Source organism: Lycorma delicatula, chromosome 6 (genome assembly GCF_047948215.1).
Source record: "Lycorma delicatula isolate Av1 chromosome 6, ASM4794821v1, whole genome shotgun sequence".
NCBI lineage: Eukaryota > Metazoa > Arthropoda > Insecta > Hemiptera > Fulgoridae > Lycorma > Lycorma delicatula.
In genome coordinates this window covers 134722746-134749303 of record NC_134460.1, presented here as the reverse complement: position 1 = coordinate 134749303, position 26558 = coordinate 134722746, and the positions used below count along the sequence as shown (strand labels likewise).

The window sequence follows — 26558 nt, the reverse complement described above, 5'->3', positions numbered from 1 at the left end:
GAACGTAGTATATAGAGGGGTTTATGAAATTTTTACCAATAAAATAAAGTAACATAGAAGATTGACAAGATTATTATAAATAGCTAAACAATCAGAAGCAAAAAAATATAATAAAAAAATTTATCATAGAGAATTGACAAAACTATTATAAGTGGCTAGACAAAAAAATATACAATAGCTCCTTTCAAAGGATATAAACAGCTGATGTTCACTAATAAGTGTGAAATATGTTTCTGTTTTTCACTGGGGTATTAAAACGAAAAATGATTAGAAGAAGGAACACTAATATCCATACTTATTACGATTAATTTTTTGGATTAGCAAGGTACAATCTCCTACCAGGGTTTGAGTTGACCGAGTAAAAGTTTCCTTACGAGGGATGCAATTGCCCGGTTCTTTTTCAGGCGAACACAACTGACCGACGTCCATTATTTCGTCCAACTGTCTGTTATAAAAATTAAATGAATCTATACGTGGGTATTTCTTGTAGAGATTTTTTCACGTCGTCATTGCATGAACATGTTTTCATTAAATGAAATGACGACGTGCGAAAACAACTTAATACTGTTACAGTTATGTATAAAATTTAATAAATATTGTTGTAGTAATCTTTTCATTATATAATATGAATCAATTATGTATTTTAGCAGTTAAAGAAATTATAGAATTATATTACTTAATTAATAAACTAAAACTAATTTGGTTCTTTAGTTCACCATATGTAAATTTTACAAAAGGATTTTTTTAGCTAATACTTCCTTTTATTATGTCCTCTATACATTTTATTAAGAGAATTAATATATATATATTAATTCTCATATTAATGGCATATTTATCATTAAATGACATATTAGGCATATTTCCTTTGAAAATTAATTAAAACTTACTTTCAATTTTTATTAAACATTTTAATAAAAATGTAACAGTTGCATCTCAAGTTTAGAAACGTACTAGCTGATAGGACATAGATCTCGGCTTTCAGTAGAAAGTAAATTATTGATTTATAAATAAGTTTTGAAGCCAGTTTGGGCTTACGGGCTTGAATTGTGGAATACGGCATGCAATCCCAGTATTGATATACTTGAACGCTTCCAGACAAAAAAGCTAAACATACCCTAGTACATAAGCAATAGCCTAAATAATATAATGATTTTTAGTTGCGAACCGTTGGCAGGAAATCTCAGCCTACGTTATCTAAATCGTTTGGATTGGCACCCGAATTATTTGGGGGTGAATTTATTATATAACACGATCAGTGATTTTTCAAGATTGCTGAAGAGCAATATTCTTGGTTTGCCTTATAGTTTCAGTTAGGTGACTTTATGGTCTGGCTGTAAGGAGTGCTCTTCTATTTCATTTTATTATCGTTAAGTCATCACTCGCTGGATCTGTGACTACTTAATTTTAGTTCAGATATAGATGTTATTTACTTATTGTTCCATTATCTTGTTGTGAGCAGATTGTAAAGTTGCTGTCGTTATAATAAAAAATAAAATTAACATTTAAAACTTAGTATTAACTGAAATGAAAAATACATATATATAAAATATGATGAAATATTTTGATTATAAAGAGAGAAAAAATCAAGTGAGACGGAGATAATTCCTAAGTAGGATTTTGTATGGGGAAAAATAATATGAACATAAAATCTAATAAAGCATTAAATTATGCGTAAGATTTTTTTTAAAAATAAACTTAATATATAAATATATTGAGGCTGTAATTTTAAAACATTGTAAACTTTATATAATTATATCCCTCTGAATTAACGTTTCCCCATCACAAGATTATATCTCATGACGTTAGGAACAGTACCTGGGGGACTGAGATATATAGGTTAATTTACACTGATTATCTATTAACCCCTTATTGATTAATATAATTATTATTTACGATGGATAGGGTAGTTGTAGTTAATCAAAACCGTTAAAACTGTATTTGAAATAATAATCTTTTGATTGCAAATCCGGCCATTTATTTTGGTAAATATAATTAACTCATATCGCTAAAATATTTAAGTCTTATAATCCGCTATGATCCATTATACATTTTTTCTCTACGCAGGTAACGATTATTGCTGTTGTTCGTGCATGAAATATTAAATAACTACGTATTACAAAAACATAATCCACTGTTTACCTACTTATAAACCTACCTGAATTTACGTTGATTTTTTTTATTTATTCCTTATAATTACAATGTATGTATACTGTACGTCTGTTTTTATTCATATATATTTTGTAAAAGAAATGTAGACCCAGCCAGAGGTCATTGATAGTATGTTAATATTTATGTTGTAGTTATTATAATTATTTTATTAAGAGGAATTGAAGAAGAAACGGTTTTTATAGCCTTTAGCTATTATATAACCTGGAATTAAATGAATATTGAGGACATATAAACAAGAGGTGTGGAAGTTAACAGAGCCACCAGCCGGATCTGCAGTTCCCAAACTTGTTCCTACACCTATATATTACTTAGCGTGTGCACAAATACACTTTTGTGTGTATGCATGTATGTGTATGTATATATATATATACACAGACAATCATTATGATAACTAGTTATCTTATATAAAAAAATAAGTAATCACACCCCTTTTATGATTATTTTTCCCTCTTTTATTTATTATTCCAAATGTGTGTGTCAGATCAGATTCAGTTGAAATCTTAATTCATTATACTTCCTTTAAAATTAATACAATAATAAATGTATTATGTTGAGATGCTGGGTTTTTTATTTATTTATTTATTTTTTTTTTTTTAAGAGAGTTTCACCTTATTCAACTACCTTTAACCGGTCTTGCTGTGTAAGTTAAATTATGCATAAATAAAAAAAAAGAAGAAAAACCTGCATATTGTGCTAGATAAATCGGGGAAGTAAATATTGCAACTAGATTTCCCTCTAAAAAAAATGAATATTGCGTAACGTTTAGTCGTTGAAATATACAGAAGTTGGATCTTCCTAGATAAAAAGAAATATTTTACTAACGGAATGAACAGAAGAGAAGAGACTGTGTGTGTACTTTTATTTAATAATAATTATTTCATTATATTTATTATTTCTTAAATTAAAAATTCTTCGGGGGTTTTTTATAAGTTATTTGAGAATCTGGTGCTAATACTCGTATTAAAAAAAAATAATATATATATATATACACAAACACACTTTCTAGCTTCCATGTTAAAAAATAAATCTTGTGCAGTTTTGCCCAAGCAGGACCGACTTTTCGTTAATTTAATTTGGTTTTTCTATTTTAATATATATTTTTTTAATTTGGTTTAATATTTCACACACAGTAGAAGATACCGCAGATAAAAAAACACCAACGTTCCAAATTGCAGCATCATAACGAACCACAGTTCAAACTTGCCCCACTCATATTTTTGACCTTAAATTGTATGTAACTCAAGAACGACTTCAGATACACCACTACAGCATATCTAAAGTTCAATGAAATTGAATTTGACTTAAATAGTTTAAAAATATTAATTAATAGTTAACCAAAATAAATGGCCGGATTTGTAATCAAAAGATTATTGTCTCTAAATTGATTTCTCCAATTGATCTCTCTTTCTTCTCTCTCCATTTTTGTTTCGAGCAACAAAGTTTTATACACATAAAGGCCTATATACACATAAAGAAACCCAATTTTAAGTAAATGGTATTTTCGTACTCCTCATACCTCAAAATGTAAAAAAAATTGCTTTCACCTCCCAACTCCCACTATGCGACTGAAAGTAATACTTCTTCGAAAAGTCGGCAAAAAATCAATTCTTTGTTTTGAAGGCTTATTTAACTTAAAGATTAAACATATGATGAAGATAAAAGATGAGTAAAATTATTTTTATTCATGTTTTCGTTATTATATACAAATTTTATTCTTACTCTAGTCATAATAATTCGGCCAGGGAATATATATATATATATATATATATATATATATATAAAGATTTTTTTTATCTTTCCGTATTTTATACCTACATATAAAATGTTAACATATTTATCGAAATAGATACACTATTCTATGATATAATAATCTACCTATAACTAGTATTCTATTAGATAATATGTAGCTAACAGATTGATATCTATTACGTTTAGGTATTAATGGGGAAGTAAGTTAAAAATACTGGAAAAAAGATTTTCATCAAAGAAATTTTTTTGCTGTACTTTTTATTTTAATATGTTGATTTTTTTTGTTACCTCTAAATAAATGGAAAATTTTAATGATAAACCTACACATCATAAGTACCCAACCGGAGAGGAATCTTGATGCTTTTATAATAGAGCTCAAGAACATAGTAAAACTCCTTGGAAACAAAGATAGTATAAAACTATCATAGTATAAATAGATAGTATAAAACGATCAGTTTGTTTTGCAGCATACTGCCCCTAAATATGAAAGACTAACAGACAGCCAACTGCTTTTAAGGAGTACTAGCGGGCTAACTCAAATCGCTAATGAAAGTTTGAATAATTGCATATGGCGAAGATGTAACAAAACCTGGAGTGTTTCTTAAAAAATTGTTGAGACGGCTGTAGCAGAAGGTATTAGCAAGTCAAATTTTGGAAATATATCAATTTTATCAGCGATGAATAGAGCTGGTTGGGTTTCCCCAAGGGTGTTCATCCAGTATTCTTGGACGAAAAATGGACTAGACAAGAAAACGGAGAATCATTAAAATACAGTCAAACGCATATCAAGAAAGAAAGAAAAGGTTACATTCAAATAATATAAAAGGTGACGAAAAACAAGTGCAGGAAGAAGGTATAACAAATGGAGCAGGGCAGTTGTGATTCAGAGTGAGTTTTTGTGCTTATTTAGTTAATCTTATTTTCTTGTTTTCCGTTAATTTATTTTTTCAATGTTTTCATTTGCTAGATCAATCATACATATCTTTGGTTTATACTAGATAGAATATAATTTATTTTTAGTTAAATTCTTAGAATTCCTTGATGTATGAAATGATAGAACCATGTATAGTTTTAGGTAGATTTCATAAGAACGTTACCTATTTTAATGGGTACCATAATTTGACTTCCGGAAAATTTCGACATATCTTCGCGTTTCACATCCCCAGACCCCAAAACCACCATCAGTTCACGATAACTGCCGTAATTTTGCGCCCATCACTTTCAAATTGATACACTAGAAATACCGACCCAAAATCTCCGTTGAGTTTGTTAATGGGCAAAATCAGACCAGGAGGGCTTTTTATAAAAAAAAAAATATATATATATCTAGCTTTCTTATTAAGTAAAATATCGAATTCGTTTAAATTTCCTACTATTCTTAGGATAAGGGTCTAAAACTTATCTAAGTAAAGTTTTTTGATATCACCAACCATTGGCCCAGGGGTAGAAAAAATGGGGTTTCGAAGACAAAAAAGAATCACACCTCCCTTAATAGGCACAGTAGCGAATCGGTTTAAAGTGGTCGTTAGTCCTTTAAACATTACCTAAAACGTTTTTTATATGACCAACCCTTACGGCAAGGGATTACCAAAATGTTGCTGGAATTGTAAGAAGATGAAGCTTGTCGTATGTGAAACTTTTTTCACATGCAACCATTGTCGTATTGAGTAAATTTGAAGTTTTTCTTAACTTTAAGGTGGTAATCTTATTTATCTCCTACTTAGCACCGATGAAATCTATCTCCGCCTTCCGGCGTGCCGAAAGGGATTTTTTTGGTATAAGGTTTTTTTTTTTAAATTAATTATATCATTAAATTCGACTTTTCTTTAAAAACAAAAACAAAAATTAAGTAGTTGCTTGGAAACTGTATATTTTTAATTTGTTCTTAGAATTCATAAAACCAAGTTAGGCCTTTTAAATGACACTAGTTTTGCTATTATAGGTTCAATGAAATTATGATTCTCTAGCAAATCACTGTTTTTTCCACTTCAACCCCTACTTCAGGGGTGTAAATAAATATTGGGAGGTTGAAAATTATCCTAAAATTACTCATAACTGTTTGTTGTAAACTTATGACAAAAAAATTGTAACCATAAGTCTTATATTAAAAAAAAAAATAAGTTTTAATGTATACTCCTCCTTCAACTTAAAGTAAATTCCCGAATTTTATCATTGCAAAGTACTTTTTATTTATTTATTTTTGGTTTTTATTTTCAGATCATTTCTTTATCAAATGATAATGTATTAAATTAAAATCTCGCTAATTTTCGTACCAATTTACCGTAATTAAATTATACCGTAGTGTCAGATATCTATAATTATATAAGTACGAATAAGTTTATTTGCTCATAAAAATACGGTGTTGGGGTTTTTTTTAATGTGAAGTAACGGATAATTTTCATATTTATAAATAAGTATTAACTTGGTTTTTCTCTTTGTTTTGTATGAAATAGCCTAAAAAAACCATTATTTTTAATAGTTTTATTTTTTTGATTTACAATGAAATAAATCGGTTAAAGCAGTGACAGTTTTTGATTTAGAGGATTATAATATAAGATTAGTCTTTCTTTTACCTAAATTTTATACTTCGTTTTTTTTTTTTTTTTTTATTAATCATACGTAAATTATTTTACTGGTAAAACCCCTATATTTCATTTAATTTTCTAAGAAGTTAACCAAGTTTTGAAATATTGTTTCGAAGTTAAATTATTTTTTACTACCAGCTGGAAGCTTTTGAATCATTTTTTAGTCATAATTTTTTTTTATTCAGTTCAGATTTAAATTAAAGCTAAATTTAAAATATTACTTCTAAAGGTCGTTTGAAGCAATATTTATCATTTTATTTATAAACCTGAAGTAGTTATATTCTATGCTATTTCTATAAATCTGAATCAAACTGTTAAAATATATTCTTTAAATGAATTAAATTTATTATTTAAACTTTTATTTAACAAAAAAATTGATATTCAAAGGAAAAAAAATTATTTAACTACCAGCAATAATTCTGCTTTCCCCACGAAATGATTAAAACTTTTTCTCCTAAAAAGATTTTATTTTCAATCATTCGTTTTATTTTTTTCCAGTTAAGTAATTTTTGTAATTATTCTTTTAATTAAAAATTCTTAATTTAAGTTATAATTGCCTGCTTTGCTTGTTAACTCTCGTCTAAATCAGTGTTTCTTTTTTTGTTCTTTGTTTTTTATTAACTATTTATTGTAAATTGATGAACTCTGCACAAAAACTGTAGCGGAAGTTGATTTCCTGAATTTTTAAAGAAATTTATTCGTCTTTCAATAAGTTATTAACCTTAAATTGTTTCTGCTGTTTGAACAAATTACAGTTGTGATGATTTGCAATTAGTACAGATGGAATTTATACAGTCTGTATAAATAATGAAGAAGCAGCAATACGAGTCTTACAAATTAGATATATTGATATTCTTTAACGTGCTTGATACTATTGAATAATATTTTATATTGTCAGTATTAAAAGAAATTGACTATTTTTATTTTATTTAATGATTTTCCTTGAGAACTAAAAAAAAATCAATTTTCATCACGTCATAAGATATTATTTGTTAAGTTAACGGCACATATCAGATAGGCTGTTGAAGATTGTCAGATATGATAGTAAACGTCTAATCATAAATAATCCTATTAACCTTTCATAGAAAAAGGTTTTTCAGTTTATCATTTTTCTATTTAAAGATTATCTTCTGAAATTAATGAATATTTGAATAATCATTTATTATATAATACAAATATTTATAGTTTTTAAATTAGTTTGTTTATTATTTTATAGAAAATATATTTAAAAAAATAATAAGTTTTAATTATATAAATATATTTTTTTTTATTTTGAGTTCATCAGTTTTTATCCCCCCCCCCCCCCCAAGAACCAAACATGAACGCAGCTACAGGGGGTGCCATCGCCTCAAACTGCCTAGTCGAGAACTAACGTTCCCCCACACAGCCGGGTCACGGTCTTTAATTAATTCCATGCCTCTAATGAGGGGACCTCGTAGAGATCCCCCCCCCCTCCAGGTACAACGATCTTTCTTTCCCCTCCTTATCGAAGTTCGATCGTAACACTAAGGGAGTCCCTGTGTATATAAATATCTCATTCCCTAATTTTTCTCTAAAGTAAAAGCTAATTCACTATTCATCTTCAGATACATACTTTTAAAATATTTCAAATTAAACTCTTTTTTTTAAAAAAAACTCAAGTCAAAAATCAAATCATCAAACAGACGTGTTGGAGTTAAAAAAAAATAAATATATAAATTTCAAATGTAATTTTCTATCATAACAATTCAGATCCAGTAGTTTGTTTATTTAATTATTCTTAAAGAAATTTTATGGGTTCCAGTTGGCATATTTTTCTACCTACTGCGGGAAAAATGGTTGATAAAACGAGGTTGCCTTAATGAAAATTGCATTACTTGAGGTATTATGTATTTTCATTACTCTACTTAGCATGTAAAGAGATAATCGGCCCCAACATATTTTTATTGTCATATCTCCTGATTCCCTGTTTTATTTGATTCTGATCTAAATAATCCTGGTCGGTAAAAATAAGCTGGAAGAAAATTAAACGTAAACTGTTCCTTCAGAGCGACGGATGAAGCAGTAACTGGTCCTTACTAAATAAGGCCTTAGCAAATATCTTTGGGCATTTAGATATTAGATTAAACAAACAAAGGATACTCTTCGTAATATTTTTAAAAACTCACTGTTTGGGATCTCAGTGTACTAGCGAATCATCACCAAGGATAAATCACTGAGAGTCGTACCTCATAAAGTATTGTACATACGTCTGAGATTACATTCCAATACAATATATTGATTGGGTCACATTCCAATATGTACCTGGGTCACCAGGACTTGTTTGCAATTAGCTCTTCTGGAGAATGGTGGCAAATCGATGAAACGGAGTTATCGATAAATTGATGCCAATAAAATAAAATCAACCGCCTTGGTTTTGAACTGACAACTTCGTCACGGAAGTCATGCACCGACCGTCTTCTGGTACACCATAGCATATGGGTACGTTATTTAAAACTGCAATTGATAATCAAGATATTTTTATATAAAAAAGATAAGTCTTACCGGCGATGTTCGTTTTATTTTATTCATTCAACTTTATTTGATAAAACAAAACTTATAGCTTATCTGAATTTTTTAATAATCCAATAAATTAAATTCAATTACAATTACAATTAATGTTGAATAAAATTCATTGAATGTCATGGTTCTGTTAAGTTCATTATGATAATTTTATTGTTGATGCCTCACAATAGGCCTATCCACTAATCAATTAATTTTTTTTTGGCACGATGCCACATATTTTTATTTCATCAAAACTTATCTCCGTTACACTATTGAACTTATTAAACCATCTCCTCTTTTGGTATATAAATATTTCACAATAATTTAATGGAGGTATGTTGTAGCTACAAGATCTACTGCTACCATGCTGAAACGCTTGTGTTTTGTATATTGTATTGTATTTTACGCTATGTACTGCAGTTTAATATTTTGTAATAGCCTGGAAAAAATTAGCCACGCATGGTCACAGAACAAATCGTCCGTATTAGTTCCATAACAGAGCGTTTCAATGACACAATGGTTTATTATTACTTTTTATTTCTTTTTCATTGTGCATAGTGGTAATTGTCATAAAGTGACATTGAACACCGAATAACGAGTGAGGTCATACTTGTAGCAATTTTCTGTAGTTATTCATGAATATTGTTCAATTTGTTTAATATCGGTACCGCGTAAATACGCACTTTTATTTTTTTTGTCTTCAGACGTTTGACTGGTTTGATGCAGCTCTCCAGGATTCCCTATCAAAAGAATCGTTTCATTTCGGTATACCCCGTACATCCAACACCCCTAACAATTTGTTTTATATATTCTAAACGGAACGGCCTGCACAGTTTTTCCCATCTTCCTGTTCCTCCAATATCAAAGCGACTATTCGGATGCCTTAATATGTGTCCTATAAGTTTGTCTGTTTTTTTAACTATACTTTATTAAGTTGTTTATTAAGTTGCCGCAACAACTCTTCATTTGTCATTTTATCCGCCCACGTTAGCCACAGCACCAGATTTCAAAAGCTTCTAATCATTTCTTCTCAATACTGCGATCGTCCAGGTTTCACTTGGATGTAAAGCTACGCTTTATATACTTTCAAAAATATTTTCCTGACGTTTAAATTCATTTTTGATGTAAGAAAATTATATGTCGGACTGAAAGCTCGTTTCGCCTGTGCTATTCGGCATTTATATAGCTCCTGCTTCGTCGATCTTTAGCAATTTTATTTCCCAAATAACAAGATTCTTCTAACTCCATAAATTTTCTCTTCCTATATTCAGTGGTCCGACTACATTATTTCTACTAGATTTCATTACTTTCGTTTTGTTCTTGTCTATGTTCATGCGGTAGTTCTTGCGTAGGACTTCTTCCATGCCATTCATTGTTTCTTCTAAATCTTTTTTACTCTCAGCTAGAATTACTATATCATCAGCAAATCGCAGCATCATTAACTGTTAGTTCTACGTGAAGATTAAAAATTTTATATAATTTTAAAAAAACATCTTACCAAATTCCAGTTTAATTTTTTCCAGCGCTTTCGGCTATTCTGCTATCTACAAGAGGAATATAATTGTGATTAAAATTATAAAACTACCATAATTGAATTATATATATAAAAAAATTGATCGTCATTTTATTATTCGTCAAAAGTTAAATTTTAAGTGACTACGTCCTTATTGTAATAGTGTCTCAATTGTTAGGAGCTCTGAATTGTGGAATCAGTTATTTATTTATTATCCTAATTATTTATTATCTACTTATACAAGGTAGAGAGGAGGACAATCAGCACATGAAACTGATTGCTTTTGATCGATATCATGGTATTTTATGATAAAATTCATAAAAATTTGCGTTTTCTGATAAAAAAAGAAAATAAATAACATGTAAAGTAAGATATCGAATCATGCAATTGTTAAGTAATGACAGTTTGACATTTTCAGCCTATATCAGTGATGAAATAATTACAATTCAGCAGTAGAAAGTGAATGACCATAATATATGTGTTTCAAATTAATTTCACACTTCATTTCCCACTAGCAAGACAAATCATACTGGCTATATTATTATACTCATTTATCTTTTAATATTTACAACTGGAATATTCCCACTTAAGTGTTGTTGTATAATAACTCAATAAGATGAATTATCATCTTTAGTATAATTTCGTTTTTTGCAGTTGAAACTGTCATTTATTGTCAAACAGAATTATATATTTGGTTGTCTTATAGATGTCAATTTTTTAGATGTTCAGAGTTATCCAATTGGGTATTCCTTATTCGAATTTTTTAATTTTAGATTAGAAAATCCATAATTTTACTTTGCTTCCTATCAGTCTATTGGCCTTAAAAACTTTTATAAAAAGCTATATTTTCCAACCTTTCTTAATTTGATCAAACCGAGTTTTTCACATCACTCTTTCCTAATTTTTTTCCACTTCATTTTTTGACTCTTTTTATTTTCGGTATTTTTTCGCTCAGTTGCTTCTCTAAATCTTTTCCCCTATTAATTGTTTTATATATATGTATATAAAACCTCATGTCAGTGGTTCTTCCATTAGGTGAAATATATAATTTTTCATCTCTCTAGAAGACTCTTTCTGTTACTGTTTTATCGTTAAACGGTTTTTTTTACAACTCGTTAAATATTTCAAGAAAATTTAGTTTTGAATTAAACTAAAATTAGGAATATTCCGGAATATTTAATTATGTTTTAATTAAAAATACTGTAATTTATAGTGTCATAATTTTAATAGCGTTTAGTTTTAACGGTTGAAAATATTTTTACCTGAAATTAAACGGTTGTTTTTTATACTTGAAATTTTATTAATTTGTATATAGAAAGAAAGCAGGGGCAGATAAATGTGAAGAATACAGAACTTTAACTAGTCATGCATCAAAAATCTTAACTAGAATTCTATACAGAAGAATTGAGAGGAGAGTGGAGGAAGTGTAAGGAGAAGACCAATTTGGTTTCAGGAAAAGTATAGGGACAAGGGAAGCAATTTTAGGCCTCAGATTAATAGTAGAAGGAAGATTAAAGAAAAACAAATCAACATACTTGGCGTTTATAGACCTAGAAAAGGCATTCGATAACGTAGACTGGAATAAAATGTTCAGCATTTTAAAAAAATTAGGGTTCAAATACAGAGATAGAAGAACAATTGCTAACATGTACAGGAATCAAACAGCAACAGTAATAATTGAAGAACATAAGAAAGAAGCCGTAATAAGAAAGGGAGTCCGACAAGGATGTTCCCTATCTCCGTTACTTTTTAATGTTTACATGGAGCTAGCAGTTAATGATGTTAAAGAACAATTTAGATTCGGAGTAACAGTACAAGGTGAAAAAATAAAGATTCTACGATTTGCTGATGATATAGTAATTCTAGCCGAGAGTAAAAAGGATTTAGAAGAAATAATGAATGGCATAGATGAAGTCCTACGCAAGAACTATCGCATGAAAATAAACAAGTACAAAACAAAACTAATGAAATGTAGTAGAAATAACAAAGATGGACCACTGAATGTGAAAATAGGAGGAGAAAAGATTATGGAGGTAGAAGAATTTTGTTATTTGGGAAGTAGAATTACTAAAGATGGACGAAGCAGGAGCGATATAAAATGCCGAATAGCACAAGCGAAACGAGCCTTCAGCCAGAAATATAATTTGTTTTCATCAAAAATTAATTTAAAATTCAGGAAAAAATTTTTGAAAGTATATGTTTGAAGTGTCGCTTTATATGGAAGTGCAAAGATTAGAAGCTTTTGAAATGTGGTGCTATAGGAGAATGTTAAAAATCAGATGGGTGGATAAAGTGACAAATGAAGAAGGTATTGCGGCAAATAGATGAAGAAAGAAGCATTTGGAAAAATATAGTTAAAAGAAGAGACAGACTATAGACCACATACTAAGGCATCCTGGAATAGTCGCTTTAATATTGGAAGGACAGGTAGAAGGAAAAAATTGTGTAGGCAGGCCACGTTTGGAATATGTAAAACAAATTGTAAGGGATGTAGGATGTAGAGGGTATACTGAAATGAAACGACTAGCACTAGATAGGGAATCTTGGAGAGCTGCATCAAACCAGTCAAATGACTAAAGACAAAAAAAAAATATATATATATATATATATATATATATATAAATAAATGTTTTTTATAAGTTTTAAATATTTTATTTATTAGTATTATTCTGTGGTAGAATAATAGATTTTTCATTTTACTGCTTACTTTACTTCGAATTCTATTTTCATAAACATATTTTAACAATAATACATAGAAAGTATTGATAAATGAACCTTTTCTTGAATACAAACCTTTGATTTTTTTTAATATACAGGTTATAAGAATAAAACTTAAGAAACGAAGTAATCTTAAACACGTTGTTAAAAAAAGGGAAGAACCATAAATAATGCACCATAACAATTTTTTATTGTAATTATAAATCGGTTATGATTAAATAAGTGACGTCATTATCGGTTATGAGCTAAGGATGTAATTTACGTTTATAAAAATATGACTGATCATATTATATGATAGGTACGTGCTTGCTGTGCAATAAACAATTTTAAAATAACTGAAATCTAAATTAAAAATTAAGAACCATAAATGGCCTTCGTTATTGCATTATTATTTGCGATGATGTCATGTGAAGACATTAACCTACTACAGTTTTATTCAACAGTATATTACTTCTGTTATAACATTTCCTTGATTATACTATCCGTATAAACAACTGAGAGAAATGGACAGTTATTAATATAATTACATTTATTTATACAAGAATTAGTGACCTCATTTAACTAAATAACTAGTCATTAATGAATAAACATTAACAAATACTAATATACTTAATTGTGTTGTTTGTTATTGTACAGTAATCAAATGCTGTAATGAATATACCATGTGAATGTGTAGAAAAATAAATGCTTAAAAGAAAATTTTTCAAACGTATGAAATCTTGTATATATTTCTTAACCATATTTTCCAATTAATTTGAAACTGTAAGAGATTATTTGGGACAGATTTCATTTCTTGATCACTTTTTTTTTTAAATAATTCTATTTCATTAGTGAAACATGTAAAAAGAAACCGTAAGAACTGAAGGTCCTTTTGGTGGTTACTTTTAAATATAAATCGAGTTTTTTTTACAAATATTTAAAAAACGAAACAATTAAAAATTAATTAAACCTTTAAACGTGTATAAAACTGGATTAGAACTACCATAGTAAACGAATCCCTGAGCTGTATCTGTGAACAGTGTTCCTGTAGACCAATAGCTCGTCCACATGCAAGGATGAAAAATACTTACCTAGAAAACGATTTGAAAATAATGGAGGAAACTTATTTCGCTGATATGATCCTTACAATTTGCATTAAAATTTTAACTAACTGTTAATTTTCACTGAATTTTCCCATATCAATAAACCGTTCTTTTAGATGAGATTCAAACAACACTAGATATTCAGTTTTTAGTTTAGTTTTATTAAACTATGGTTCTGATTAAATAAAATAAAATAATTAAATTCAAAAGCAACAATGGAATATAATTTGTTTGATATATTTTATAACTTAACCACAACACCTCTAGAATCATCGCGTCACCACACTGGCAATACATATATTTTTTTTATAATGATTTTTCTTGGTATTATCTTTTTTGATTATACCAACCCACCTGGTTGGTCTAGTGCTAAAACAGGTCATCGTAGATCAGCTGATTTCGAAATCGAGGGTTCTTAGGTTTAAATCCTAGTAAAGTTAGTTGCTTTTATTCGGATTTCAATACCAAATCGTGGATACCGATGTTCTTTGGTGGTAGGGGGTTCAATTAACCACACGTCTCGGGAATGGTCAGCCTGAGTCTCTTCAAGATTACATTTTTACCGGTACATTTATCGTTTAATGAACATTTTAGCATTATCATTCCGGCTTAATGAAGTCCATGAAATCTATTTATATTTTCATAGAACTGTGATCTATAAAACTTTCTGTTTGTCAGCTTCTATGTATAAGTGTAGTTTAGGAAAAGTTATTTTTGTTAAAGCATTAATAATAACTACAGAGTTGACATTTCGATACAGAAAAAATTTCTCTAATTGGGTTCATGTTACATTACATTACATTTATTATAGTCGGTGATGTGAAGTAGCACTGCCAATGCTATTTATAGACTTATAACAAAGTTACTGACGTAATATATTGGAATGGAATGAGAGGTTGTGGTATGGTTGTTGAACGGGTGAAAAGAGTTCGTTGCCAAGGAGTCAGGTTTTTCATTTTTATTATGTACGTATTTCAAATTACACCTACACACACTGTCCTCCAATTCTTAAGGTTGTAACTTTTTAAAATGTGTATAGATAAACTTTGTTTTTTTATTCTTAAAAAACCTATTTATTTTTGAAATTTATTTACTAAATTTATTGACTTCTCTATAATTATTACTGTTATATTGTTACTCTTGGTACATTTCCGGGGTGAACTGGATTATAGTATGAGTCACGAAACCCTTGACTTACAGTTACATCATATGTACCTAGATAAAAAACCGTAGCCTTATAAGAAAACGAAGTTTGTTCTTTTTTTAAGTTATTGTCGCAATTTTTTATTATTTATTTTAATAAGAATTATACATTAAACCTCTCCTGTTTTTTATCTTTTTCTTTATCATTTCTTTTAAAATATGTTATTTACTTTGCTAGTGAAGAAACATAATTTGTTTTTGTATTGAATTATATGATGTATGTACACAGTTTAATAATTCCGATTAAGAAGACTGAAAATGGTTAATGAAAAAGAAGAATTTTCACTGAAATAATTAGATATCTAGTCAGTAAAAATAGTCGTTAATTTACAGTGATAAACGGACGAAACAGTTGTACAAACATCTACTAGTTCTACTGTCTCTACGCTTAGATAAACTTGTTCGTAAGATATAACACTCTAAAGACAACATTTTTTTATTTCGTGACGCATTGTTAGCAATTTTAAATCGTAATAATATTAATATTATCTATATTTGAAACGCAAGTACTTCTCCTTTTTATTTTTCACTACTCATTATATAAATATCCTCCCAAAAAAAAATTGTTTTATGGCGAAGTATTATTAATTGTAATTGTATAAAGATGTCAGTTGAAAATAAAAATGTAATTCCTTGCAAATAGAACAATTTTCATTCCTTTTTTCCCCTCAAAAATAAAAAAGCTGTAAACATTTTGTTCAGTATCTTAAGAAGAATCCAAATTTATATATAGTTTAAGAAAATAAGGAAATGCACAAATATTTAAGTGGAAAAAACTTTTAATTCTAGAAGTAGCAAAAATTAAGCATTTATAAGTGTTTCTCGTTAGTACTCGTCTAGTGAAGCACAAAAAAGAAAGTGAAGAGAAAAAATATCTTCCGTCAGGAAAAAGTATACGTAATAAAATGGCACTCCATCCAGGAGATTGATGCATTTAGATACGAAGGAAGGCTGTCATGACAGAAGCCGGGAGGAGCTATCTGACGACGTCGTTCGCTTCTCTCTTTTCGGGCAGAGAGTGGGAGAATCAATGAGGCCAAACTATTTTATTCATCTTTTTATAGAATTCTAGTGTTAAATTCGAGTGAACTTCGGAACCACCGTAAAGTATTACTACACAGGATGAATGAGAAAGATATGTACGAATGTAAATGAAGTGAAGTCTTTTACAGCCTCAGGTCGACCATTCCTGAAATGTATGGTTAATTAAAACCTAACCACAAAGTAACACCGGAATCCACGATCTAATATTCAAATCCGTTTAAAAGTAACTGCCTTAATTAGAATTTGAACCTTAGAACTCTCGACTTCGAAATCAGCTGATTTGCGATGACGAGTTCACCACTAGAATAACCCGGTGGGTTGAACCACTACATGTAGCTTGTAGGATAGTAACGCCCACCCAATGGGACTCTTCCAGCTGTAAGTTTACTAGTCTAGCCTTCTAGCCAAAATGGTGCTTATCTTACTTTAATGTCTCCTATTTTTTTTGCCTTGCAATGAAGTTTTATTCCTGGAGTTTCATAGTTAAACAAATTTCGATGGGACTGAAATATTTTTGCCGAATGCATATACATAATTTCTTATTCATTTACTCCACGACGAGAGTAGCAAGCAAAAAGCAGTTTTCAAGTAACTGTCGAGGGAGGTAGTGGCACGTGTAATTGTCTTGCAAGACGATTTCGCAACGGTTGAGCAGTCTCTGTGACTACAATTATTCGCATGAGAAAGTTAGGTTGATTCCCAACATCGTTCAATTCTAAAAAATACAGGAGTAGATCTGTAACCAAATAAATACCTTGTTTTATTTTCCCATAAGACATGAAGTACAATAATGGATGTAATAGGGGTTTCAACCAAAGTTCCCTTTTTTACATTAAATAATAGCAACAAAACAAAAATTATTTAATTACCAAGTTATATTGCATGTATGTAGCTTCAGTATTTAATCAAAGTCTCCGATTTGAAGACCGGAAAAATTTGCCCAAAACCAGTTTTGATATGTAGTTCTAAGGTTTAAATCCTAGTAAGGGTGCAGTTGCTTTTATACGGATTTGAATACTAGGTCGTGGATACCGGTTTTCTTTAGTGGTTGGGTTTCAATTAACCATACTTCTTAGGAATGGTCGACCTGAGACTGAACAAGACAATTCTTCAATTACACTCATATCATGTTCTGAAGTAATATCTTACGGTGGTTCCGGAGGCTAAACAGAAAAAGAAAGATATGTATGTAACAAATTTAAAAATTTTAATACTTGATTTACGAAATCAAATTTTGAATGTTTCCCAATTATGTGACATTTCTAGTCTCATATATTCTACCTTGAGCACATTCAAACCCAGTATTCTCCAAAAATTTTCCACCTATGAACAAACCGAAATTGCACGATTAACATCATCTTCTCGTCTTCCCAGCTTAACCTAAATACATCAACAATTTCCATCATGATTATTTAATGACTGAATTTTTGATGGCATGTCAATAGGTTTATCAACTCACGTTATCTGAGAAAAGAATGAAAAGAGATAGCTAAATACTTAACGCAGTTAAGTAAAATTAATCAATCGCATGCTCTTGGAGAGCAAATCAAATTATTGTAGACTTCACTTAAATGTTTCTGTAGAATGAATTATACGGTAAAAATTGATTATTTATACTTTATTGTATTTATTAATAATTTATCCGTTGATACTTGGAAAGAAAACGTATTCCCTTTCATATTATTGATATTTTTTGACAGACAATTGTGTGTTACTTTCCCTTGAAGGAAAAAAGATTTTTAAATCAACAATGCCCACAACTCATGGGATTAATATTTTTAAGGAGTGTCCTTCGTAAATAATTTTTTATATTTCTTTGCCGTCTATAGTTTCGGCCTTCAAAAATTAATGATTTATGTAACACAACCTACACCTATCTTGTCTATGATCCCGTATGTGTTTTTAATGTAAATCAATATTATGCTTTAATTCCGAAAAAAAAGTTATATATATATATATATATATATATATATATATATATATATATATATATATATATTCTAATGTGGAAATGTGCTCATGAAATAGATTAGTACCAGTTAATTTATTTTTTTTTATCATATGTTAGCGTCACTTGATTTTTTCATTCCTGATTTAATTCGTGTAAAATTATTTAGATAAATGATTGATTTTTAAACTCCAGTGCTCGGTATAAAATTTTAAATATTCCATAGTGTTGCGTAACCAATTAATTAATACCTGTACTTGAATCAGTGAAATTTAAAGAATGTAAGCATTTATTTTACAACATATATCTTATAATTATTTTACTATGATATAAAAGTAAATTTTATAATCGTTAGTCTTTAATAATAATAATAGTAACTTTCTAGTATAAATTAAAAAAAAAAAAAACAGGTTGCAGTGTGTACATTATTAATTTATTAATCAACAAGCTTAATACGTGTTATATAGACCACGAAAAGAATGCTTTGAGTTGTCTATTGTAATGTGAAAGTATAATTAAAATTTTTATGATAACTAAAGTAGTTTCTAAATTCATGACTATTCATTAATATATTGTTATTTTTGCCTTTGTTAAATATAATTACTTGGCTATTACGAATTAATAAATTTACAGAACTCTCAAGGTATTCAATATATTATCAGATTCAACTGATATTTGTCTTTCTGACAGATGTCAGATTTTGCTTTATATTGTCATTAGATATAATATTACTGATTAGATTATTATTCATTTATATTATTATTAATTACCGTTAATGAGATAGTATTGTATAAAAATGTATATTTTATGATGAATTATTGCTTAATTTAACTAAATGTGTACATACACGGCTATTGGATAGCTTTCTAGCCAAAAGAGTAATCACTGTATCCTATTTTTTGCCTTGCAATGAAGTAACGGAGGTGGTTTCAAAAAGGTCGCAACCTCTTTGTTTGACGACATGAATTTATTACAAAAATATTAATGTTAATAAAATACTTATACAACAATATTCAAATTATCTTTAATTTACAGTTGATGTTCAAAATAATTTCTGGGATCCCGATGCAGGTTCGTATAGGTTTCATAACTTTTGCACCCCTTTTTGTAATGTTTGAAATCTCACTTTCAATGTTAGCCTTTCATCAAGTGTATGAGATTAAAAAGTGCACTTCTTAAATACCCCGAAAGAAAAAGGTCTACCGGTGTACGATCTGGGGATCTTGGAGGCCGCAACCCTTTTAATATCAAATGATAGCCAAAAAATTCCCGTAACATATCCAGCGCTTCATTAGTAGTATGACACGTTGCATTATTCACTAATGCGAATAAGGTGTAAAAAATAAGATAAAAAAACTGTTTAATAAACTTGCATAATTAAGATAATAAGATTTTATCAAAAGTTTGCGAGTTGTTCTCACCCCCGCGAAGATTTCTGAATTAGTTTGGACCCGCTAGGTGGTGCTGGGTTCGAGGTATTTCGAAAAATTGTATTTATGGTCCGATTTGGTTCATATTTGTTCAAAATGATAAAATAATGGTCAACTCAATTAAATCAAATGTAACCACGTAGCGCGGCTGAAGCCGCGACGGGATGTTTGTGTGTGTGTGTGTGTGTGTGTATATATATATGTATGTATAGCTATTTGGGCTTTATGTACGTATGTTAGTTGAATCTCTTAAACTACAGAACCAATTTCAACCAAACTTGGAAAAATTATGCCTTAACTAACTGAGCAAAAATACTGTGGGTGTTAGGATATCCCTACCGCAACTATCCTCCCTACCGCTGTGGGAGGAATGAAAACCATAAAACATTATAAAAGTTTAATATTCTGGAAAGTTTGGGAATATTTTCAAAGACTATTATATTACATTTTGGAAATATGTAGAACTTCCTAAATATTTCTAAAATATGGCTAAAAATGTTTTGACGAGAGCAAAAAAAAAAAAAAAGGTTAAATTCAAGAAAAAGGAATGAATGCACAGGAAATTTATGTTAGTTGTAGGAAATTTGTGACAATTATTGTAAAAAATAAATGGGATGGGCCTATGAAGATATGGCCCAAGCAATGCCGGGTATATAAACAAGTATTAAATAAAATTAATATTAAAAACATTCATTATCACTTTTATAAAAGTTTTTTCTCTCTCTAATATCGAAACTATTGTCCTAATACAATAGTTTCGCGTTACCGTGAAACCATGTCACAAACCAAACAAACCAAATTACAAACCAAATCATGTTTAAATATATTTTTGGAAATATGATTTAATTCTGCAATATCATTAAGTGCTTTTGTAATTCATTATTTAAAGAACAACAGTCGATTAAAGACTATAATGTCTAGAAGCTGGTAAAGCTAAAAAAGAATATAATATAATTATCGTATAGTAATAAGTTACTTTTAACTAAATTCAATATATAAAAAAGGTTTTTAAATCGTTCCGCATGGTTTATGTTTGTGAAAAGCCTTCCCCTACTGGATATGGAGAGTCAGTTTGTATAATACATTCTCCCTAAAGAAAGAGGGTGCATTGATTTGTTCCTTTGCATAGTCATTCATGACTGTAGTGCATACAAACCGTCTGAGTTACAAGTGGCATTAACCAGATTATCTTTCACTGAGATGCTCATTACGCAGCCGATCTTTGTGGTAAAGAGGGTGAAGTGTCATTTATAGGACCGGAAAACATGCACATTAATGGATTTGGCATTCCGATATGCAACTGTGTATGTAGAGCTCAGTAAGGAAAACAGCACTAAGCCACTTAAATCCTTCCGTTCCTTAGTAAGCCTGGCATGGAATGTCTGTTATTTTTTTGAATAATTCACTTTTTTTAAAGATTTTTTGATACGTGTCAATTCGTCTGAATAATTATTGATGAAGCACCTGATATATGTATAACATGTTTTAACCCTTACTCTTCACCAAATGAACGATTTCATTGGTTTTTTTTAAAGAATGTTTCTGTGAATATACGTTGTTTAATTTATTTGTCATCATTAATTGATTTTACAGCGTAATCATGTCATGAAACCTGACATCAGTATTATATTTAAATTAGTTTAACGCGGAAATTCTAGAAAATTATAAGGTAAAATTTTGGTAAAAATATGTATATATCGCACTCCCATCTCTTAGAAAGCGTTAACACGCTTGATAACATTCTAAATTTACAAGAATCCGTTTAATACCATATTTACGAAGTTTTTCAATAGTTAAAAAAACTATTTTTTAATTCAATTTTTTTAAAGTTGTTTTATTTATTTTATTATATTTTGTACATTATTTCTCTCGCATTTATTTAACAATAATCAACAAACACCTTTTAATAATAAATTAAAAAATATGTATCAATTGCGTTTCGATAAGGAAAGTGCCAGATAAGAAAAATACTTCGTCGTTTTTTTTTTTTTTTGTTTTTTTTTACGGAGTTTTCTCACGGAAATATTGATTTATTTCAAAATAAACTATGTTATCTTTCCCGTAAAAATGGATGGTGCATGAGTTTGTTTGTTTGATTCATGTGTTAACGTTTTTATTTTAGCTGCTATTGGTGCAGAGCGATCCACGTGTTACGCTAGGCAACTGCACTGCAAAGCACGAACGATTCATTCCAACGATTTTACTTCTCGAACAATTTATCTAAAATTATACTTGTGTTTTGAGGATAAAAAAGGAAAACACTGCGTGTTAGAGCTGTGTTAAAATGTTACAACTCAAAAAACAGTTAAAATGTTCAGGATTTTGAAGCTTTTCGTTTTAAAGGTTTTTGTTGTTGTTACGCTAAATTCATGAACGTTATTTAGTTACAGTTGGCAAAAATATTTAACAGAATCATGTGTAATGAAACATAAATCATGTAACGTTTTCGCGGCGGGCCTTTTTTCTAGGATTTCTCAAAATCTATTTCAAATTTGATGTGCGCACCACAAGATTTCCTTGTACGCCTGTTAAATTACATATACACTTCTTTTTTTTTTAAATTAAAAGTACATAAAATTTGGATTTTGGGCTTTTTTTGGACACTTGATTCAGTCGATTGCAATCAAAAGGGGAGGTGCACAACTAAGATAGATGTTACAACAGTCCTAAACCTAAATTTCAACATTCTACGGCTAATCGTTTTTCAGTTATACGATTCGTTCGTAAAAATGTCACGCCGAAACTAATCAAAATGGATATTTCTGTTGAAATCTGAAAACCGAAATTTTTTGCGATCACAATTCCTTTACTTCGTACAAGGAACTAAAAATCACTAAATATTTATGTAAACTGAATAAATTATGTTAATTAACAGTTACGGATTAAATTTAGTTAAAAGTTATGATTACGTTAATTAAATAATTTTGATTAGTTAAATAAATTATTATTAAATAAACTTTGTGAAAATCTAATAACATATTTGGTTTATGTATTCCTCATAAAAACTTTAACCTAAATTTAGGGACTTTAAGAGATAATTTTAATAGTGAATTTTTAGATTATAATTCTATATTATATTTACAGTTTTATTAATATGTATTTTATTTTTATATATTCAACGATTTAATTATTTATACATGATTTTTTTTCTGTTTCATGTGCAGCAGTTATGTGAACGGGATGGGAGCGAATATGGGCAAGAATACGTCTTTATTGGACGCTTTGCCCTCAACGCAGGGCACATTACACGTCGTCATGTTAGGCCTGGATAGTGCCGGTAAAACGACTGCCCTTTATCGACTGAAATTTGACCAATACCTTAATACTGTTCCAACAATCGGTTTCAATTGTGAAAAAGTTAAAGGAACTACTGGCCGTGCTAAAGGAATAAGTTTTCTTGTTTGGGATGTTGGAGGCCAAGAAAAACTTAGACCGTTATGGAAAAGTTATACTAGGTAAGCGAAATTTATTTGCAGAGCAATTTTGTAATAAAATATTTTCTTATAATTGTTTTAACCGAACTATAGGATGTTTCATAAGAAACACGTATAACTTATATATAGGTTAGTTGTATATTCCCTATATATATAACTTCTCTCTTCGTGCTACAAACCGCAAACAGGTTATAGAAAAAATGTTATACCACTTTTAAAAGGTATGTAATACTTTTTGTACACACAACACTTATATACACCCAACACTCGCGGTTGCTAAAAATAATGATATTTCACAGATAATCCTCCACCTCCATAATCCATGTGTGTCCCCGAAATCTCATCCAGTCCGTTCCAGTATATTCTACAGACCTTAGCTTCGTAATTAATCTATAATTATAACAGCTATTATTAGCTTCGCAAGCTATATTTCTTTCTATATATTCATTATATTTCTTTACAACTTATCTATTTTTCTAAGGCACCTACCTTCCAGTTATTTTTACCCAAATCAATAAAATCAGATATTACCCAAATTAATATCTTGGTTTCATTGTAGTTGTTTTTCAGAGTAGATCTATTAATACTCAAACGAACTATAAACTTTCATTTAATTCACTATAGAATTTATCTTTATTTCTGAAGAAATTAAATTAGGCCATAAGAAAAACTAATATCTGAAACACGATTTACGGTGTAAGGTTTTTGGTAAATAATAATATTTTAAGTTAGGTTATATTTTTATTATTTCTCTCTCTCTCTCTATATATATATATATATATATATATATATATATATATATATATGTCTTGGTTATTCTGCAATTCATTAAACCATATTTGAACATTAACAAAAAATAGTTTTTGTTAAAGTAGATGGTATTTAAGATCCATCGCAAAAAGAATTGTTTGAAAAAATGAATTGTTTTATTTTTAATTAAAAATAAAAAATAAAACGACAAAGTTATCGTTTATTTTTTGTTTCTCTGGCTCCAGATAATTAATGATGGATCTTTAAAATGGTTTGTCATGTACAGCAATAAAGATGTAGAATAGTTTTAGTGGAAAGTACTAAAAACAGAACAATCTTTTGATAAAGGAATAACTACATCGATATCGTGTGTTTTAGCCAGGAAGTCGAAAAAAAAATTGTTTTACTTATGTAGCTCCACCCGAGAGATATTTATGATTAAAGGTTTGCAACAGACACAATCAGGTTAGTCCAACTTTATGACTAAATATTCCACATAGTCGTTCAAACAACGGCTGTTTAATATGCTCGTATTATATCTAGCATTGCAAGATCTATCCAATTACATAGACTTCTGCTGCTACCCTTGATTGACCATTTGACTTCTACCGAACTATTTTTTTGATCTAGAAGTATAGGCCGATTTATAGCGATGAAAAGCTTCTTGTACATTACGATAACCTGTCACACAAAATCCATCTGTTAAAATCTCAGATTGGCAATTTTTAAAGGATTCATAAATCTTAAATTTGAGCCGAATACAAAAAAAAGTCATGGTAGATACTAAAATTCAACGCTTAGGGATAAAATCGCTAGTTCAGAATGTAATTGTTATCTCATCTCCAAAATACCTGACGTATTAGTAATAAATGTTATTTAAAATCCTTTCGAGAAACTGGAGTGACTTTTTATTGCCAACAAACACAGCAATAGAATGGATAAACAACCTGAATGTATAACTGTATGTTTAATTATTAATCTCTTAAGCTGGTCGATAGTCCTGTTCACTTTTTTTCTATTTTTGTGAGGCATAATTTTTTTTGTTCTAGATTTAACCAGATTTTTTTTAAAGTAGATAGATTTCTAAAAAAAAGGAAATGTTTTTTTAACGCCATGCAATTAATAATATAATTAATTACCTGAAAATAATTCCTGGTCATTCAATATACGAGTTTATATATATATATATATATATATATATATTATTATTTTATTTTATTTTTTATTATATGAAACAATTAGATAACATTTTCATCTGTCTACATTACATGACATAAAACAGGTAAAATATTTTAAAATAAAATTTGAAACGTGGAAATCTGCTTATTTTCTATACCATATTTTGAATTTATGACAAGTCTCAATTATTGTATTGAAATTGTTGTTACATTAAACAATTTACTTTTTAAAAATTAAATACATTTTTTTTTAATTGAAAAATAGTTCCATTTTCTTTAAGTGAAAGAGAGTAATTTACATCAGGACTAATAAAATTAAATTGCATTAAATGTTCATAATACAAAATTTTGCTAAATATGTTTGTTTTATATAAAAAATTAAATATGATTTTGTAATTATAACAGTATTACTGCAAAATAATTTATTCTCTCTTCCATTAATTATTCATATTTATATTTGTTTATTTTTATTGCTAATTTTATTTTTTCAGTTAATAATTTAATTATGCTTTTGTCGTGTTATATTTATCTGCCTTTCACTATTTTATAATAAACTACATATTAATTTTATAATTATTATTTTGTTTGTCTACAATATGAGTTGTTTCGTTTTATTCCAATTTAATCCCGTTTTTAATAAGGTTATTTATTTTGTTCTCCAAAGTTATTTTGTCTTAAAAGTTTGTGGAATTATAAGACTAAATAGGTTGATTTTAACGCACCATAGTTTAACGATAATTCTATTATATATAAATCCTAACTTTTATACTGTTATTTCATAGACTATTTGATAAAATCCTAAGGTAAAAAAAAATTATTCATGAAACACGCTGTATATTTAACTTATCTATATTTTTGCTTTAATATAATTATATAAATTAAAAATACTATGCAAAATACTTATTTAATAAGAGTTGTCATTGTTTCTCTCCAGTTTTTCTATATGCACATACTTGTTTACTACCGTACTACACTATCACATTATTTATTACTTGTTAATTAGAGTGTGGTTGACAAGAGTACACTTGATATAATTTTGTTAAGAGACCGCATAGAAATGATAGTATACACTAAATTAAAACTAATTATTTTTTAGATAATTCGTTAGGAATTAATTAATTAAAAACAAAGATATTCCACAAACATTTATTAAAAAATAAGAAGACAACGATTTTTTTTGTTTAGCTCTGTAACCTCGACAAAACAATTCCTTAAAAAATGTTAACGTAAGA

General features: G+C 28.8%; 1 protein-coding gene across 5 annotated transcripts in view; it reads left to right on the top strand.

Moving 5' to 3' along the window:
• Arl4 (ADP ribosylation factor-like 4) overlaps window positions 1-26558 on the top strand; it is a 153296-nt gene that overhangs the window by 113339 nt on the left and 13399 nt on the right. For 3 of the 5 annotated variants that reach the window (XM_075368568.1, XM_075368573.1, XM_075368571.1), the window contains one exon: window positions 23129-23419. In XM_075368568.1, the coding sequence (XP_075224683.1) occupies window positions 23129-23419 (291 nt within the window). The remainder of the gene's footprint in view (window positions 1-23128; window positions 23420-26558) is intronic. The other 2 variants (XM_075368569.1, XM_075368572.1) reach the window with 1 other exon arrangement.